This window comes from Carcharodon carcharias, chromosome 16 (assembly GCF_017639515.1).
Source record: "Carcharodon carcharias isolate sCarCar2 chromosome 16, sCarCar2.pri, whole genome shotgun sequence".
In the NCBI taxonomy this organism is placed as follows: Eukaryota; Metazoa; Chordata; class Chondrichthyes; order Lamniformes; family Lamnidae; genus Carcharodon; species Carcharodon carcharias.
In genome coordinates this window covers 115,869,974-115,887,660 of record NC_054482.1, presented here as the reverse complement: position 1 = coordinate 115,887,660, position 17,687 = coordinate 115,869,974, and the positions used below count along the sequence as shown (strand labels likewise).

Here is a 17,687-nt window from a genome sequence, read left to right as displayed (position 1 = left end):
GGGGGATCAGCTCAGGGTGAGAAACGCCAAGCCCACTTCCACGATGACAGGGTCCAGGGAGGTCCAGGGTTACAGAGGGAAGGTGCACAGCGATGCTGGGAGGGTCCAGGGTGATGGGGGAAAAGTCAAAGGGTGTCAGGGGCAGGGTGGAGCATCATGGGATGCAATCTGAAGGTCACTCATTCTGTGTTACTGGCCAACTCCGAAAACTTGCTCATTGCTGCCAGGAGTGCAGATCCGAGTGGGAGGAGGACAATGTGGGGCAGGTGGGTGGACAATGGAGGATGGAAACTCTCATTGCCCTGCAGCTGTATGTGTGAACCCCACAGACACACAGGTGCCCACTTATCACTATCTGCCTTTTTCACACTGCTCCTTTGGTGGAAAATCTGTTGGTCTCATGGACCCAATATTCCTACAACCTCGGGAGCAGGAGGAGAGGGTTCTCACTGCTCAGCAGCAGGCAGCATCGGCGGGGGAGGGGTGGGTGGGGTGGGGACGGGTGTGTGCACAGTGGGGAGGGGGGGTGAAGGGGGGGTGGTTGGGGGGTACATGGTGGGGAGGGGTGGGTGCGCAGTGGGGAGGGGGGCTGAAGGGGGGGTGGTGGGGGGGTACGTGGTGGGGAGGGGTGGGTGCACGGTGTGGCAGGTGACAGAAGGCAGGCAACCAGAGAAGGCTACAAAGAATAAGGTCTCCGGCACAGCTGCACGTCTTCAGAATGCAGGCGCACTACCTCCAGATGCCCAAGAGCTGATGCCGGCAACATCTAGGGCTATGCCAAGACGTGGTCACTGAAATGCACCAACTCCTGCAGCAAGACCAGCAGCCACATGGATTTGGTGGTAACCCCGTGCCAGTGGCCCTCAAACTGACTTGCGACGCTCAACTTTTTCGCACCAGCTGCTCTCATGGCCTCATGAGCGATCTATTCGAAGGCTGCCACCACCGGTGGATCAAAGAGGTGACCAGTGCCCTCTTCCATCATGCCGGTGGGTTCATTGGGTTCACCACTGGTGGTGCCAGCCAGGTGTCCAGTGAAATGGGTTCCGCAGTCACCAAGGGGTAATTCACTGCTCTCATGTTGTCACTAGTGCTCCCTGGGAACAGCCAGCTGTATATGGGAAAAGTAAGGGCTTGTAAACGTCCAACTAGGTTTGTGACCACAGGTGAAGAATGATACAGCTCTGCTCCTTTCCCAGGGAGCTGTCTTGACTCATGTACCTGGTGGAACTCACAGCTTCCTGAACTGCCCAGGTTGACGGCTGGATCCTGGATGGATGCAGAGGGCTATCCCCTCTGGACCTGGTTGATGACACCAGTGACGTATCTCCACAGTGCAGCGGAAGGGCACTACCTACAAAGCCCACACCTCTACCAGGGCCATCATCAAATAGACCATTAACCTGTTGAAAATGCACTTCCGCTGCCTTGACAGGTTCAGAGGGTCTACGGTACCACACAGGATATCATAACTATTGTGCACTGCAAAACGTGGCCATACAACGTGGTGAACCCTTACATCAGGACAACAGAGAGCAGCAACACTCCCCTCACATGGGGATGAATGGGGTGAGCCCAAGGAAAAGCCTGAGCCTCTGAACGATGCCAAGACGACAGAGAGACTTGCCAGGGGTACTAGACACAACCTCATTCACGGCATTCGCCTAAAATTGACTGACATACATGACCGTTTTCCCTTTGCTGGGACAGGTTTGCCTGCTCAGGATATCTACCGACACTCACCAACCTCCGAGGAGCTACGTCAGAACCTGCATCCTCCACCACCTAGAACAGCACGGTAGGGGTCGACATCTCTCTCACACACTCAACGCTGCTGAAGACTGTTACCCATGTGCCAATGGGCAAACGTCAAGCAGCCCATCATGACCAAGATCTCAGAACCTGTGTCATCGCCCCCCCACCCCGAGATGGAGTCTTCAGTCTCCTGGAGTGACTGAGGCCTGGGGCCTAGCTCGCAGGGACCTGTAAAGGAGAACAAAAAGAGACACATTCGGGTTCCACGGAATCCATGAGCACAGGTCAATTCCTCACATGATGCTGAGCACCTGTAAGGCAGCACCGGGGATGACCTGCCCTCAGTCTGCTGCCTTACCAATCCCCCTTGCCGGTTGGAGAATCACAGCGTGGTTATGTTGCAAGGGGACGCTGCTCGGCCCATCTTGTCCATGCTGACTCTCTGCAAGAGCCACTCAGCTCATCTCACTCCCCATCGCCATGAAAATATTTTCCCTTCAGGTGCTGATCTAATTCCAATGTGAAAGCCACGATTAAATCTGCCTCCACCACACTCTCAGGAGGTGCGTTCCAGACCCTAACCACTCGCTGTGTGAAAAAGCTTTTTTCCAAGTCACCATTGACTCTTTTGCCAATCGCCTAAAGTTGCTGTTCTCTGGTGCTCAGCGTTTCCACCATGTCTGTCATTAGCTTTCCACCTGCGAAGCACCTAGAGACATTTTTCCTACATCAAATGCGCCCTAGAAATGTAAGTTGATGTTGTTGTGGTAACATTGTGCCTCTTGACACTTAACATTTTTATTTCTCATATTGTGGTTTCTCAATAAAACTTTTTGTACTTTTGGAACAACGCACCCTCTGTCTAAAACAAAAAATAAAAAATACCTGGAAAAACTCAGCAGGTCTGGCAGCATCGGCGGAGAAGAGCACAGTTGACCCTTCAGCAGAACTGGGTGAATCCAAGGAGAGGGGTGAAATTTACTTAGTTCTGTTGAAGGGTCATGAGGACTCGAAACGTCAACTCTTTTCTTCTCCACCGATGCTGCCAGACCTGCTGAGTTTTTCCAGGTAATTCTGTTTTTGTTTTGGATTTCCAGCATCCGCAGTTTTTTGTTTTTAACCCTCTGTCTAGTCTCTTCATACAGAAGCCCGACTCTTAAATGAGTTGCTCACACATGTTTAAATTGCTTCCTCTTACAAGATGTTCCACCATTTTGCCAGAGAAACTCTGGGTTTGATTGATGTCGAAGTGTTACTTTTAAGTTAAACTGAGCTCCCAGAGCATGAAGGGGACCAGAGGGTCAGGCAAACAGGTGTATACTAAAGCAATCGGTGTGGTGTGTGGAATTCTGCTTCCCTTCCATTCCAAGGTTGAGGTTGTTCAGTCTCTTCCTGTAAATAATCCGGCATCACAGTCGAGATCTCTCAACGTAATCCAGTGACAGTATCTCCACTCAGTGCCTGGTTTGATTGGCAGTGGGGCAGGCCAGACCCCAGATAAGGAAGATGGGGCTCCTTTGCTATCACCTCTCAAACCCACGTCCTCTACCACTTAGAAGGACAAGGGCAGCAGATACACAGGAACACCACCACCTAGAAGTTCCGCTCCAAGTCACTCACCATCCTGACTTGGAAATATATCGCCGTTCCTTCACTGTCGCTGGGTCAAAATCCTGGAACTCCCTCCCTAACAGCACTGTGGGTGTACCTACACCACATGGACTGCAGCATTTCAAGAAGGCAGCTCACCACCACCTTCTCAAAGGCAACTAGGGATGGGCAATGAATGCTGGCCTAGCCAGTGACAAGCTCATCCTGTGAACAGGGAAATAATTTTTTTAAAAAAGCAGATGCCAAATTCACAGCTATCTCCCTATCAATTTTTGCATCTGGAGGCTGCCAAGGGGCTGGTTCAGTCTACTTTAAGGAGATAACTGAGAAAACACAACGCACAAGCCTTGGTACGATTCAATATTAGGACTGGCCAAACAATAGGGTTAATTATCCTACTTACATGGAGAGGGTAGAACAGTGTTTATTACTTTATTTAAATTTAAAAGAATTTAAATTCCTTTAATTAAATAATTTTGGATTAAAAAAGCTAGCATCAGTAGTAATCACCATGAAACAATCAACTTGTCATAATAATCCATCTGGTTCACTATGTCCTTTGGGAAGGGAATCTGCCGTTGTTTACTGGGTCTAGTCTACATGTGACTCCAGACCCACAGCATGGTTTAACAAGACATGGAGTGTATCAAAAACTGCAACAAAGGATGCCGGTGAGTCAAGAAAAAATAAATGCTGGCCTTCCCAATTCCCATGAATAAAATATTACTGAGATTAAAATAAATCAGAGACTGATAGAATCTTACAGCTCAGAATGAGGCCATTCAGCCCATTGTGGCTATGCTGGCTCTTTGGTAGAGTTATCCACTTAGTCCCACTCCCTTGTCCTTGCCACATAACCCCTGCAAATATTTTTCCTTTTCAACTATTTATCCAATCCCCTTTTGAACGTCCCTATTGAATCTGCTTCCACCGCCCTTTCAGGCAGCGTATTCTAGATCATAACAGCTCGCTGTGTACAAGGTAATGACTAGCTTATCATTTTAGGCTCCAGTTTTGGACTCAAGTCACAAGTGGTAACATCTCTACCATGACCCTGTCAGACCCTTTCATGATCTCAATCGATCAGTTCACCCGTTATTAAAGCCACTACAGGGCCAATAGAGTGGATTTGAGGTTGCAGCCCGTCTAGGGAAAGGCCACTTGAAAGTGGTGACAGCATCGAAGGTGAAAATGTCAACTGTCTGAACAGGTCTTGTCGCTATGGGGAGGGAAGATTTCAAAAATTAGAAAGGACTCTCGAAGACACAGAGATGTGAAGAATAGGACATTCCTAACACGGAGTGGATGGGGAGACAACAGAGGATGGAATCGTTCCAGATTTGCACAAAGTGTGGTAGCGGGCGGGGAGAAATTCCTTTTTCACGTGGGATTTCACATCGTGTCGGCCCCTCCCCACCTCATTAATTATGCAGTCGCAGGAAACACACCGTCTCATTGGTGGGCAGCCTCCGATTTGCCTGCTTCGCAGTTACCTCACCGCTTCCTCATGCAGACATGGCCCCAGTTCAATGACACATCCCTGAGATACCTTCTGGATGCCATGGAGGCCCATCACTCTGGCTGCAGGAGGCCCATTAGTCTCACCACTCCAAATGGGAGGTGGTGGGCAGAGGTGGTCAGTGCCAATGCTGCACACAAGAGGTCGGCCATCCAGTTCAGAAAATGGATGAATGGTTGAATAATCTCATCCGTGCCACCAGGGTAAGGCAGCCATCCTATCACTCCGTACTCTCACATTCACAGGCCCATCACACATCCACTGGCATCTCCCTCACTGCCAGCTCAAGGGACATCAACACTCACTCTCTCACGCACACCCTCACATCTCCATCCGGCCTCATCTCCTCTGGAGACTGACTCCTCAGCCCTCACTATCTTGAGGCCACTTGCACAGATTAACATGTGCCCCCCACACACACCCTGGGATACCCTCACTTCCCCAGTGCAGCCCTCACTCTGGAGCCTCTTCCCTTCCCTGAGGCCACATCTCCCCCTTCCCCAAGCAGGCTCTAGCCCTGCAACCATTGAAAAGTCACCCCGCCATACAGCTGGTCTGACCTGCCCATTAGCCCCACTAAAAGTGATGTGGTGCTGCCTGTGAAGCCTGGTGCTGATGATGAGCGCTGCCTGAAGCAAGATAGGCAAACAAACCTCAAAGTCCCGAGCGAAGTGCAGCTCGCCAAGTGCATGCCTTATATATGCTGTTGTGAAACACGTCAGTGTGGCTGGATGATCCAGCGAGGGGGGTGATGATTCCAGTGAGCAGGTTTTATAATGAGATGTTAAAATATTGAAATTAGGTTCCTAACGTGTGGCGATGAGAAGCGCCATTGACAGGTGGAGAGGACAGTCACAAATTGGTTTCAGGATGGCATGAAGCCAATTTCTGGCCTTCTCACCATATTGTCCTCCACCACCCACCATGACACCCGACGCCAACTGGGCCGGGAAATTCCAGCCAGAGTGAATGGAAAATCTGAGATATAGTGAGGGGAGCATGGGGTGGGGGTTGAATTTGATTAATTCATAATTCATTTTCAAAATATTGGCAAAATATCACCAGCAGTTATGAAACAAAATTGATGTTCTTTCTCTCCCCTTACCATTATCTCTAATGCCCGAGAAAGGATGGTATCTCAGGAAATTGCTCGCTACCGGTCATTTAAGGGAGACGGTGATGTAGTGGTAATGTCACTGGACTAGTAATCTGAGGACCCAGGCTAATGCTCTCCTTCACCTCCACCTATCGCTGGCCTTCTATCCAGCTTCACCTGCTCCACCCCCCTTAAACAGTATAAATTTCATCACATTTCTACTTCTCCGTAGCTCTGAAGAAGAGTCATACGGACTCAAAACGTTAACTCTGTTTCTCTGTCCACAGGTGACCTACTGAGTTTTTCCAGCATTTTCAGATTTACAGGGCTATGGGAAAAAGAGCAGGAGGGAATAGAACTAAATGGATTGCTCTTTCCAGGAACAGCACAGGGATGATGGATGGTGTGCTATGTGATTCTTTGTTCTGTATCTACCTCCTTCTTGCAAAAAATTCACAGGATGATATCACATTTCTCTCATGACTCATTTCTAGTTCTGTTCAATGGTAATTATTACTCTAGTTCCTTGGTTTTAATGATGTATTTGTTATTATTGCAGGGTGAACTGGGTGATCAAGGGCCTAAGGGTGAGATGGGAGAAAGGGGTGACATTGGAACTCGGGGAGTTATTGGTGATGCTGGAGGACCTGGGATTAATGGAATGCCAGTAAGTACATAGCTTGGAAAATATCCATTGTATAATTCACAAACAGTGTCAAGCAATGGAAACTGTTAAACATTAATTGCTAAATATTGTGCTGTTCCCCATGTGCATCAACCAAGAACTATTATTTGCCATATTTTTATGTTATTTTGTGATCATTGCCTTTGGAGTGGACGTTCAGCCCTTGAGCCTGTTCCACCATTGATCATGGTTGATTCTGTGACCTAACTCCATACACCCACCTCTGGATAACAAAAATCAGTCAATTTCAGATTTAAAATGAAGAATTGATCTCGCATCAATTGCTGTTTCTGGAAGAGAATTCCAAACCACTGCCACCCATTAGGTTTTTCCTAATGTCCTTCCTGAATGACTTGGCTATAATTTTAAGGTTCCCCTCCCCATTCCTCATTTGAGAGACCTTGTGGTCGCCAGTCGCTAACTGTTTATTGAAGGCCACAGACAGAAGCAGACTCTTCTTCAAATGTTACACCATGGCTGTGTGGAAAACTATTTCCTCTAGCGTAGGGGGGAATCCAGCACAGTTCGGTGGGGCTGAACCAAAATGTGCTGATTGAGTAAAGGTTCAGATTAGCCTGGATCTTATGGAATGGTGCAGCAGGGCTGGAGGGGCTGAATGGCCTCCTCCTGTCCCTGTGTTCACATGACAAGGGCACTGAGCTCTTCCTTCATGCCACCAGAAAGGAGGACAGGTTTGGGAACTTTTCACAAGTTCCATGACTATGGGGATTAGCTCTGCCTACTGCGTTGAGAGAAAGGAAGGGAAAGAGAGAGTGCTGAGTCACAGCTCAGTCACCCTTGCAGGGCCGAACAAGCAGTAAGTGGAGGTCCTAAGGCTTATTATATGTGTAAAGGGCTACAGGTGAAGAGGAAGAATATTGTAAGTGGCCTCTGAACTGCTTGAACATCATACTAAATTCATCATACTAAATTTATCATACTTAATTCCTGCTCTCATGCCCACATGTCCATCCTTGGCTTGCTGCAATGTTCCAGTGAAGCCCAACACAAACTGGAGGAACAGCACCTCATCTTCCGACTAGGCACTTTACAGCCTTCCGGACTGAATATTGAATTCAACAGCTTCAGACCATGAACTCTCTCCTTCATCCTTACCCCTTTTATAATCCCCTTTTTTCTACATTCATTTTTATTTTTTATCCACATATTTTTATTTTTTATTTTTAAACATTTATCCATGGTTTTATTCCCTTTTTCTATCCCCCTTCTATCCCATTTTCTATCTTCTTTTCCCCCATCACTACCCCCTCCCCCCACTCCACCCCCACAAGGGCCGTCTGTCACTTGTTCATGTTGTTCTTTCCAGAGTGCTTACCCTTGTCCTGCTATTATCACATTCTGCTTTCTGACCTTAATGCCACCATCAGCACCTCCTTTAGCCCTTACAATTACCATTAACACCCCTTTGTCCTTTTGTTATGATATCTTTGTCAATCTTTCCTATCGCTGGCTTTCTATCCAGCTTCAACTGCTATACACCCCCCTTAAACAGTATAAATGTCATCACATTTCCACTTCTCTGTAGCTGTGAAGAAGGGTCATATGGACTCGAAACATTAACCCTGTTTCTCCCTCCACAGAGGCTGTCAGACCTGCTGAGCTTTTCCAGCATTTTCTGTTTTTATTTCAGATTTCCAGCATCCGCAGTATTTTGCTTTTATACTAAATTCCTCGTTACATAATGGGCCATTATTTGCTGTAGCAAGCCATCTAACCATGCCTGCTATTAGTTAGGCTTGGCATGTAAACGTTTGGATTTTGCAGGGCAAGTTGCTGAAGTTTTTTTTATCTTTATCTATTCATGGGATGTGGGCATCGCTGACAAGGCCAGCATGTGTTGCCCATCCCTAATTGCCCTTGAACTGAGTGGCTTGCTACCCTCTTTCAGGGGGCAGTTAAGAGTTAACCACGTTGCTTTGGAGTCACATGTAGACCAGACCAGGTAAGGACGGCAGATTCCCTTCCCTAAAGGGGACTAGTGAACCAGATGAGTTTTTACATCGATGATAGTTCCGTGGTCACCATCACTGAGACTAGCTTTATATTCCAGATTTAATGAATTGAATTTAAATTCCACCAGTTGCCTTACGAACATACAAACAAGGAGCAGGAGTAGGCCATTCAGCCCTTCGAGCCTGCTCCGTCATTTAATAGGATCATGGCTGATCTGATAGTAACCTCAGATCTGCATCTAGCCTACCCCTGAGAACCTATCACCCCCTTGCTTACCAAGAGTCTATCCACCTCTGCCTTGAAAATATTCAAAGACTCTGTTTCCACTGCCTTTTCAGGAGGAAAGTTCCAAAGACTCACGATCCTCTGAGTGAAAAAATTTCACCTCATCTCAGATTTAAATGGGCGACCCCTTATTTTTAAACAGTGGCCCCCTAGTTCTCGATTCTCCCACAAGAGGGAAGATCTTCTCCACATCCATCCCTCAGGATGCTATGGGCAGGATTTTCAGGTTGGCGTGCAGACACGATTGGCAGGCCTGGGAGTAACCAGGGAACAGGCCATCGCCCACGATCGGCTCATACTTCTGCCCCTCACCCGAAGTTGGACAAGAACAAAAGCAAGCGCCATCTCACCCGCCCTGTGTGGATCGCGAGCGGGAGCGCTGAGCGCTACCTGTGTGGGCAGGGGGAGGAGGGAGAGTCGGGTCTGATGCATGTGAAAGAGCACTTCAATCCCCCTGAGGCACAGAGCTGCCTCAGAGAGATTGAAGCGCTGTTTAAGAAAAATAAATAAATACATTAAAAATTTAACGATACATGTCCCCTCACAGTCACATGAGATGGGACGTGTTTTTGTTTTTCAAAGAAAGTTTTCATTTAATTTGTAAAAGCTTTAGGAAACCTCATCCCACTCGTGAATGAGGTTTCCTAAAAAATGTAAAGGCCGCTTGGCCTTTTTGCCTGCCCTATAAGGTTGGACGGACAGCGTAAAATTCAGGTTAATTACCTGGTTAACAGCCTTAATCAACCTATCAATTATCTGCGGACACACGCCAGAGTCCGCTACACGCCAGCCAAATGAAATATCTCGCGTCACCTAATGTTCCGGCATGTTGAGCACACACCCACATACCGAATGGAAAATTCTGCCTTAAGTTTCTCCCTCCCTTCCATTCCCTGGTTTACAGCTTGGTAAGCCTTGGTAAGCCTTGGTAAGCCTTGAACCCATCATGTCTCCGGAGCATTACCCTGGTTTTCAGGATTACTGGTCCAGTGACATTCCCACCGTGCCATGATCTCCCCTCAGTGAGAGTTGATAATGTCACAATAAGAGAAACAGGGCATCTGGGCCCTTAGAGGGCAGGGCAAGCAAATACTCTGTCCCCTTCACTGATCAGACTGAAAGATGATGAAATTAACAGTGCAAGGACTGAGAAGGAAGCGAAACTTAGAGTGGATGAGTTCGAATTCAAAGCTGGTGCAGAAAGAGAACTAAAGAGAATGAAAGAAATATTGGATTCAGAGGCAGGAGGGATAAGTTAAAAATAAATGTTTCCATTTTAAATGTAACATCTTTAAAATCTCCAACAATCAAAAGCAGAAGGAATGAGCCTCCACACTAGTAATAGTTCATTTTCAGTGCTAGAGAGATTGACTGACAGTAATTATTACTTAGCACATCATTAAAAGGTTATTAAAATGGAATTAGTTTTCTTTGACATGTTTATTTTTAACGTGCTGCACAAATACAACCTTATTTCAACGGTGAAGCAGTAATCGAAATGCAGTTTCTACGGAACTAGCAGCGGAACAATGTAACTCAGGCAGCAGCTTTGATATTTTTTAATTGGATCATACTTCTGCCCCTCACCCGAAGTTGGACAAGAACAATAGCAAGCGCTATTACCATCAGCATTATTTTGGCTGCAAAATCTAGGCCCAAGGTATTGTGGAGGAATTTATCTGACAAATACTCCACCTAGCTCACGTAACCAAGGAGAAATGGGAAGCTAATGCGAATGAATTGCTAAGGATTGAGTTTTATTGCTGACTTAAAAAGGATTTTTTTTTTTTAAAAGTCTTGCATCTTGTCATCTGAACTCAAATGGACTGTTTTGCTTTGACTCACAGGGACCTGAAGGGAAACGAGGCAAGCCAGGACAGCAAGGGCGCCCAGGAAGAAAGGTTTCCTTTAGTTTTCTGTTTAGAGAATTGTCAAGATATTCAAGTTGTTTTGTTTTAAAGACAGATCATTAAGACATTGGCCCCATGTTGGCCGGCTCGGAGTACAGGGTCAGAGGAGGGGGCAGTGGGAGTGGGGGACAGCTTCCGAACACTTTCCTGTTGCCAGGAACATTCCTGGGGCTGGGAATCTCCATGGAGGCACGTAGCCTAGTATGCGTGTGAAAGCCCCAATTAGGGGCAATTTTGTGGCCTCACTGGTATTTTGTAACAGCCCCTCCGCCTGTGGCAAGCCAGGGATGGGGGGTGGGGATGGAGGTTATGGTGTGCAGAGGGGGGTGGGGAGGAGTTCATCAGAGCTGGAGGTTCCCATGCCCCATTGACGGGGCCTTGAGTAAAGAAGGCCACAATCACGGCCTATCCTGATTTAGTGGAGGAATTCCTCTCCCAACTCTACGGACATGCTGGTCTTGATCTGCATTGTTTCTTCATTTCTGTGCAGGCCAGTGTGGGACCCTCTGTGTTGAGGACCCCTCATGGTCCTTGTCCTGCCTCAGGAGTGCCCACCTTTCCCTCTAATCCAGTAGCATCAGAGCCCGCCCACCATCCCTAATAGGAAGGCAAATGCGGAGATAACCAGTTATGAGGCTGGTTCCTGAGACGAGCTGGTCTCACCGCTGACAAGCGTAGCTTTGTGACTCCTATTTGGTCCCAACATCAGGGTCCCAAAGCCTGCGGCAAATTCCAGCCCATCATTTCAGATTTATTAATTTATAAAGCGATTGGAAACATAAGAAGGTTTAATTCTATCGGAAAAACTCAGCAGGTCTAACAGCAATTGTGGAGAGAACGACTGAGTTAACATTTCGAGTCCAAATGACTCTTCTTCAGAGCCTCAAAATGGACTCGAAACATCAACTCTGTTTCTCTCTCCGCAGATGCTGTCAGACCGGCTGAGTTTTTCCAGCACTTTCTGTTTTTGTTTCAGATTTCCGGCATCCGCAGTATTTTGCTTTTATCTTAGGTTTAATTCTATGTTTTGCTTCATTGAGGGAGAGAAAGGACCTCGGGCACCTCCTGGAGAACAAGGTGACCCAGGTGAACAAGGGGAGCAAGGAGGACCAGGACCCAAAGGAGCAAGAGGCTCACGGGGACCAATGGTAATTTTTAAAAGGCAGAAAGAACTTATGTAGCGCCTGTCACGACCTCAGGATGTCCCAACATGTTCTACAGCCACAGGAACTTTGAAATGTAGTCGCTGCTGAAGTGACATTTTGACCCAGCGACAGTGAAGGAATGGTGATATCGTTCCAAGTCAGGATGGTGTATGGCTTAGAATCTTAGAATAAAGAAAATTTACAGCACAGGAAGAGGCCACTTGGCCCATCGTGTCTGTGCTGGCCGGCAAATGAGCCACCCAGCCTAGTCCCACTTTCCAGTGTTTGGCCTGTAGCCCTGAAGGTCACAACACTTTAGGCGCTTAGCCAGACAGCTTTTAAATGAGTTGAGGGTTTCTGCCTGAACTACCCTTTCAGGCAGAGTCCCAGATCCCCACAACCCTCTGGGTGAAAAAATATTTCTTCATTGGCTTGGAGGGGAACCTGCAGGTGGTGGCGTTGGGCATTGGAGGTCAGTGTTCCTGCTAGGAAGCCCATGTGCTTAGCCACACAAACATTTTAGAGGGAACTGTTGTGGGGTTCACAAATTTGGGAGGTGCTGTCAAAGAAACCTTGGGCAGATGTGTGAAAGCAGCAAATTTAAAACGATACCTACTGCATTCAAAAGCTGCCTTCTTATCTCCTACCCCACCCAACCATACCCCACCGTGCATTTCCAGGCTGAATATTGAAAGTCCTTCCCGTAGAACGTTGGATATTTTATGACTCCAGAGGCTTGAGTATTTAACCCAGGTTGACACAGCAGTACTGCATGGTGGGAGTATCAGTACTGAGGGACTACCACACTTCTGGACATGCCATATTTTGGATGAGATGTTAAAACTGGAACTCTATCTGCCCTGTCAGTTGGATGCCTGGTCTGGTGTCCTGTCCAATGTTTATCCCTCAAACAGCATCACTAACAAAACCAATGATCTGGTCATTCATCTCAATGCAGCCAATTTCCGCACGCCAAGATCCCACAGCAATGCATGGTTAGGTGCATGTGCATTCTGGCAGGAACATTGACCTCCAATGCCCAGAACACTGTGGCTGTACCTACACCACATGGGCTGCAGCGGCTCAAGAAGGCAGCTCACCATCACCTTCTCAAGGGCAATTAGGGATGGGCAATAAATGCTGGCCCAGCCAGCGAAGCCCACATCCCGTGAATAAATTTTTAAAAAGCTTGACAAGCTTTGTGTGAATTTCAGCATATTGACAATATTCAGAAGTAAAAGACTGTTTCATCTAGTGCTTGGAAATAGAGGAAAAAGCAGACAGCAAACCTGAGTAAAGCAAGTTATCAATAGATGCCTGTTTTAAAGGAAAACTGACATTTTCTTGACATTTGTACTGCTCAGAGGATCTACATGTGAGGCACTTATTATCATAACTAAGGTGTAATTTGTGCTGCCTCTATGAAATATTGAAACTATAAAGCTTATTTGTCTCTTGTATATCACTTGTCACTATAGCAATGGGATTTGGAAGTCTGTCTTCAAATAAACAAGAATAAACAAGGATAAAAATGTTTCTTTTTCATGCAGAAGGGCTGCATAATCCACTTAGACTAAACTACTGTATGCCCGATTCTGCATCCTTCACTGGATATTTAATTTTCCAAATATTTATAACATAAAGCATTAGAATTTTGTCTAAATGGCCAAACCTGGAAGAGACTTCTGTTAAATTGCTTTCCACTGTATAAAATTATGAGGGGCATAGATAGGGTCGACAGGAAGGAACTTTTCCCCTTGGTGGAGGGATCAATAACCAGGGGGCATAGATTTAAGGTAAGGGGCAGGAGGTTTAAAGGGGATGTGAGGAAGAATTTTTTCACCCAGAGGGTGGTGGGAATCTGGAATTCACTGCCTGAAAGGATGGTAGAGGCAGAAACCCTCATAACATTTAAGAAGTATTTGGATGTGCACTTGCGATGCCATTGCATACAATGGACCTATTGCTGGAAAATGAGATTAGAATAGTTAGGTACTTGTTTGACCGGCGCAGACTTGATGGGCTGAAGGGCCTTTTACTGTGCTGTAGACCTCTGACTTGAATTTACATGCAAACACCACCACCTGCAAGTTCCCCTCCAAGCCACACACCATCCTGAGTTGGAACTACATCATCATTTCTTCACTGTCACTGGGTCAAAATCCTAGAACTCCCTTCCTAACAACACTGTGGGTGTACCTACACCACATGGACTGCAGCGGTTCAAGAAGGCAGCTCACCTCCACCTTCTCAAGGGCAACTAGGGATGGGCCATAGATGCTGGCCTAGCCAGTGACTCTTAAACACTGGGAATGGAATTTTAAAACAAGTCTCTCCAGGTCATCTCTGATATACTGGTTGACATTTTCTATTGACTTACATCAGTCAACTGGGAAGTTTTTGAGTGGAACAAAAATAAAATATGCTGGAAAAACTCAGCAGGTCTAACAGCATCTGTGGAAAGCTGAGATTTTTTTTCAAAAGCTGAGACCTGCTGAATTTTTCCAGCATTTTTTGTTTTTGTTTCAAATTGCCAGCATCTGCAGTATTTTACCTTTATCTAAGTTTTTGAGTGGAATAGCCTAACTCCTAGTTGGATTGTGCTGTTAGTCTTTCAGCTGTCCAAATTGTGTAGCTTACAAGAGATAATGAGATTTTCATGTAATTAATCTGGATTTGGATTCACAGATGGAAAGCCAGTGTGTTTAACTCATGAAGTAGGATTCTAGTAAACTGTAATGTTGGACCATGTACTCTCATAGACCTAGAATGGAGCTATTTCTCCCCGTGGGAGCTCAGCGCAGTAGAACAGTTGATGCTTGATATTTTCACATTATTTGTCAACCTGAACTGTGAAATATAGCCTTCCAAATTTTCATTTCAGAATAAAGTATTGATGGTTACATGGCTATCCTAATATTGCCAGTGGCCAGATAATTTTAAGTCATAATTAAACAGTTTTACACTTTGAGTGGCATTAAATTGTATTGGCCTGAATACAATTGTCTCTATAGCATATTGATCTGAATTCTTTCTGCCCGTACAATAATGATTTCTATGTTTATAGGGGCCTTTAGGCTTGATGGGTCCAATGGGTGAACCAGGACTTGTGGGATATCCGGTAAGTGAATATCAATCAGGGTTAAAAACACCCTCCATTAATCTCAGCTGATCCGCCATTAATCTTGGCTGAATGCCAATAGGTTTATTCCAGTTGGAAAGGTAACCTTGTTGACCTTGGGAGGAGTGCAGCAAAGATTCACCAGAATGTTACAGGGGGGGTTTCAAGGGTAAATTCATGAGGAGAGATTGCATCAATGAGGCTTGTATTCCCTGGAATTAAGGTGGTTAAGAGGTGATTTGAGCGAGGTTTTAAGGATCTTGATAGGAATTGATAGGATAGATGGAAAGAAACAACTTCTACTGGTGGGCGAGTCTCGGAGCAGGGGACACAGCCTTAGAATCAGAACCCAAGGCATTCGGGAAGGAAATTAGGAACCCCTTCGTCACACAAAGGGTGGGAGCAGTGTGGAACACTCCCATAAAGATGCTCGCGCTCAACTAATAATCTTCAATCTGACGTCAATCATCTTTTTGCTAGTCCAGGGTATAAAATGACATGGGATGGATGGAGTTTGCTATCTAGATGAACCATGATCTCACTGAATAGTGAGACTGGTTTGGAGGGTTGAAAGGCCTGGTCCTATATTCATTCATTTGCTCACCATGGGGATTTTTTATTTGAATTCCAGAAGCCTGGGAGCTGGCTTTTATCCAGTTTCACCAAAATACTCAAATCTACCCCGATTCTGTAGAAAACAGGATTTGATAAGATAAACACGGTGAGCTGGATAACTGGCGTCTGGCTCCTGGGATTTGAATTGAAAAGTAAATTAACAAATGCTAACGTGTAAGGGAATAACCCCCATGCATTTTTTGAGAAATGGCATCCATACTTTTAAACAAATAATATATTTACTCAATAAAACTGTACTGTTGTCATTGAAGATAGAAGGGTGATACATTCCAGGACCTGAAGGCTGCTGGAATCAGACATTCTCTGTCAGTCTCATTTCAACTTTGATTAATTTCCCATTCCAATCCCCAGATTTGCATATCCCCACTGCCAAGTTTTCATGGGTTGTCTGGGGATCCGTGCTATAATACGGTATAGGTTAAAAAGCTAAGCTTCACTTTAGTGGTCCTCACACACAAGGCTCTTACATTGGTCTTTTAATTCACAGAACAGCAGGGCTGGTTATAGATTCTGCCCTCATGTAGAGAAAGCCATACTTAAACCCTGTTTAAAAGCATGAAGGATTCCGATAGAGTAAATAAAGGGAAACTGTTTCCGATGGCTGAAGGATTGATAACCAGGGGGCGCCGAATTACAGCAACTGGCCAAAGACCCAGAGGTGACATGAGGAAAATCTTTTAGTGTCACTCGTGATTAGTATTTGGAGTGCACTCTCGATGGATACAGCTTCAATAATAGCCTTCTAAAGAGAATTGGATAAATACTTGAAAATAAATACATTTGCAGGGAGAGAGGGAAATAGCTGGGGGGAAGGGACTAACAGGATTGCTGTTCGAGAGAGATGGTACAGTCTCAATGGGCCAAATGGCCTCCCGTGTTGTAAGCTACGATGGGCAGAGTTTTACGCCAGCGGGGTTTTACGGTCCGGCCGAAGTCAATGGACTTTTGAACGGCTCGCCACATTTTACAGCCCCACCCTTGCCAAAATGTTTCTTCAGACAGGGCTTATGGATTATTCTCCAAAAACATTGGGTGAAATTTCCTGGTCCCGTTGAAAGTCAATGGACTTTAGGTTGCCTCTCCAAATTTTCCTTTCCCAACCACGACGGTTCCCATCGGAAAATCCAGGCCAATGACACACTCACTGCTCCTGTGGCAACTCTATTTATTGACACTCAGCCAAGATCATTGCCAGGTTAGGCTGGTGGATTCGCCTCTTTGTTAGCTTAGCTAACATTTGACACAGCAGTCAGGTTTTTAAAGCAGAACAAGTTGTGAAAGCCGTGGGGCATTCAACAGAGGCACAAGTGGATGTGGCTTAACGGCATTTATAGCGCACAAGCTGCCTTAGGCATTCAGCACCAGGTCTGACATGAGCAGTCTCCTGCTATCCTCTGTTAAAAGTAGTCACTGTGTCAGGATCATCCTGGATTGCAAAGATTAGCCTAAACTCTGCCTTCATGAATGCCTGTCCCCCTGTTCCCTCCACCTTCACCTCCATAAAAAAGTGCAAGAGACTCATGGGCTTCCTGCTCACTAACATTGAGACCGTTTGTTCAGCTTTCCCTGCCTCATCCCTCCCTTCCCCTTGTCCATCCAGCCAAACTTCCTCCAAAGCCCAGTGCTCATAAATATCACTCTACGCAGACCAGCAGATGCAGGCGGAGGTCCACAGGAGTGTGTTGTAAGACAATCAGATCAACAAGGCTACTCTCAGTTCTCGCCAAATCCCTCAGTTCCTGTCTCGCTTTCAAAATGCACCCAGTTCTTTCTGGGGTCCCCTGGCTGTTTCTGTGACCCTCCCTCACAAAAGGTTCCTAGGGAATTCGGGAGAAAACCCTTCATCCAGAGGCTGCTGAGAATGTGGAACTCACTAGCACAGGGGGAGGCGAATAGCATAGATACACTTACGGGGAAACTAGATAATCTCACGAGGGAGAAAGGAACAGG

General features: G+C 46.2%; 1 protein-coding gene across 1 annotated transcript in view; it reads left to right on the top strand.

The window, feature by feature from the left end:
* The window catches only part of LOC121289422 (collagen alpha-1(XXIV) chain), a 615,168-nt gene that overhangs the window by 532,910 nt on the left and 64,571 nt on the right, over positions 1 to 17,687 (top strand). Inside the window, exons 36-39 of the mRNA XM_041208885.1 lie at positions 6,541 to 6,648; positions 10,773 to 10,826; positions 11,876 to 11,983; positions 15,048 to 15,101. Coding sequence (XP_041064819.1) covers positions 6,541 to 6,648; positions 10,773 to 10,826; positions 11,876 to 11,983; positions 15,048 to 15,101 — 324 coding nt within the window. The remainder of the gene's footprint in view (positions 1 to 6,540; positions 6,649 to 10,772; positions 10,827 to 11,875; positions 11,984 to 15,047; positions 15,102 to 17,687) is intronic.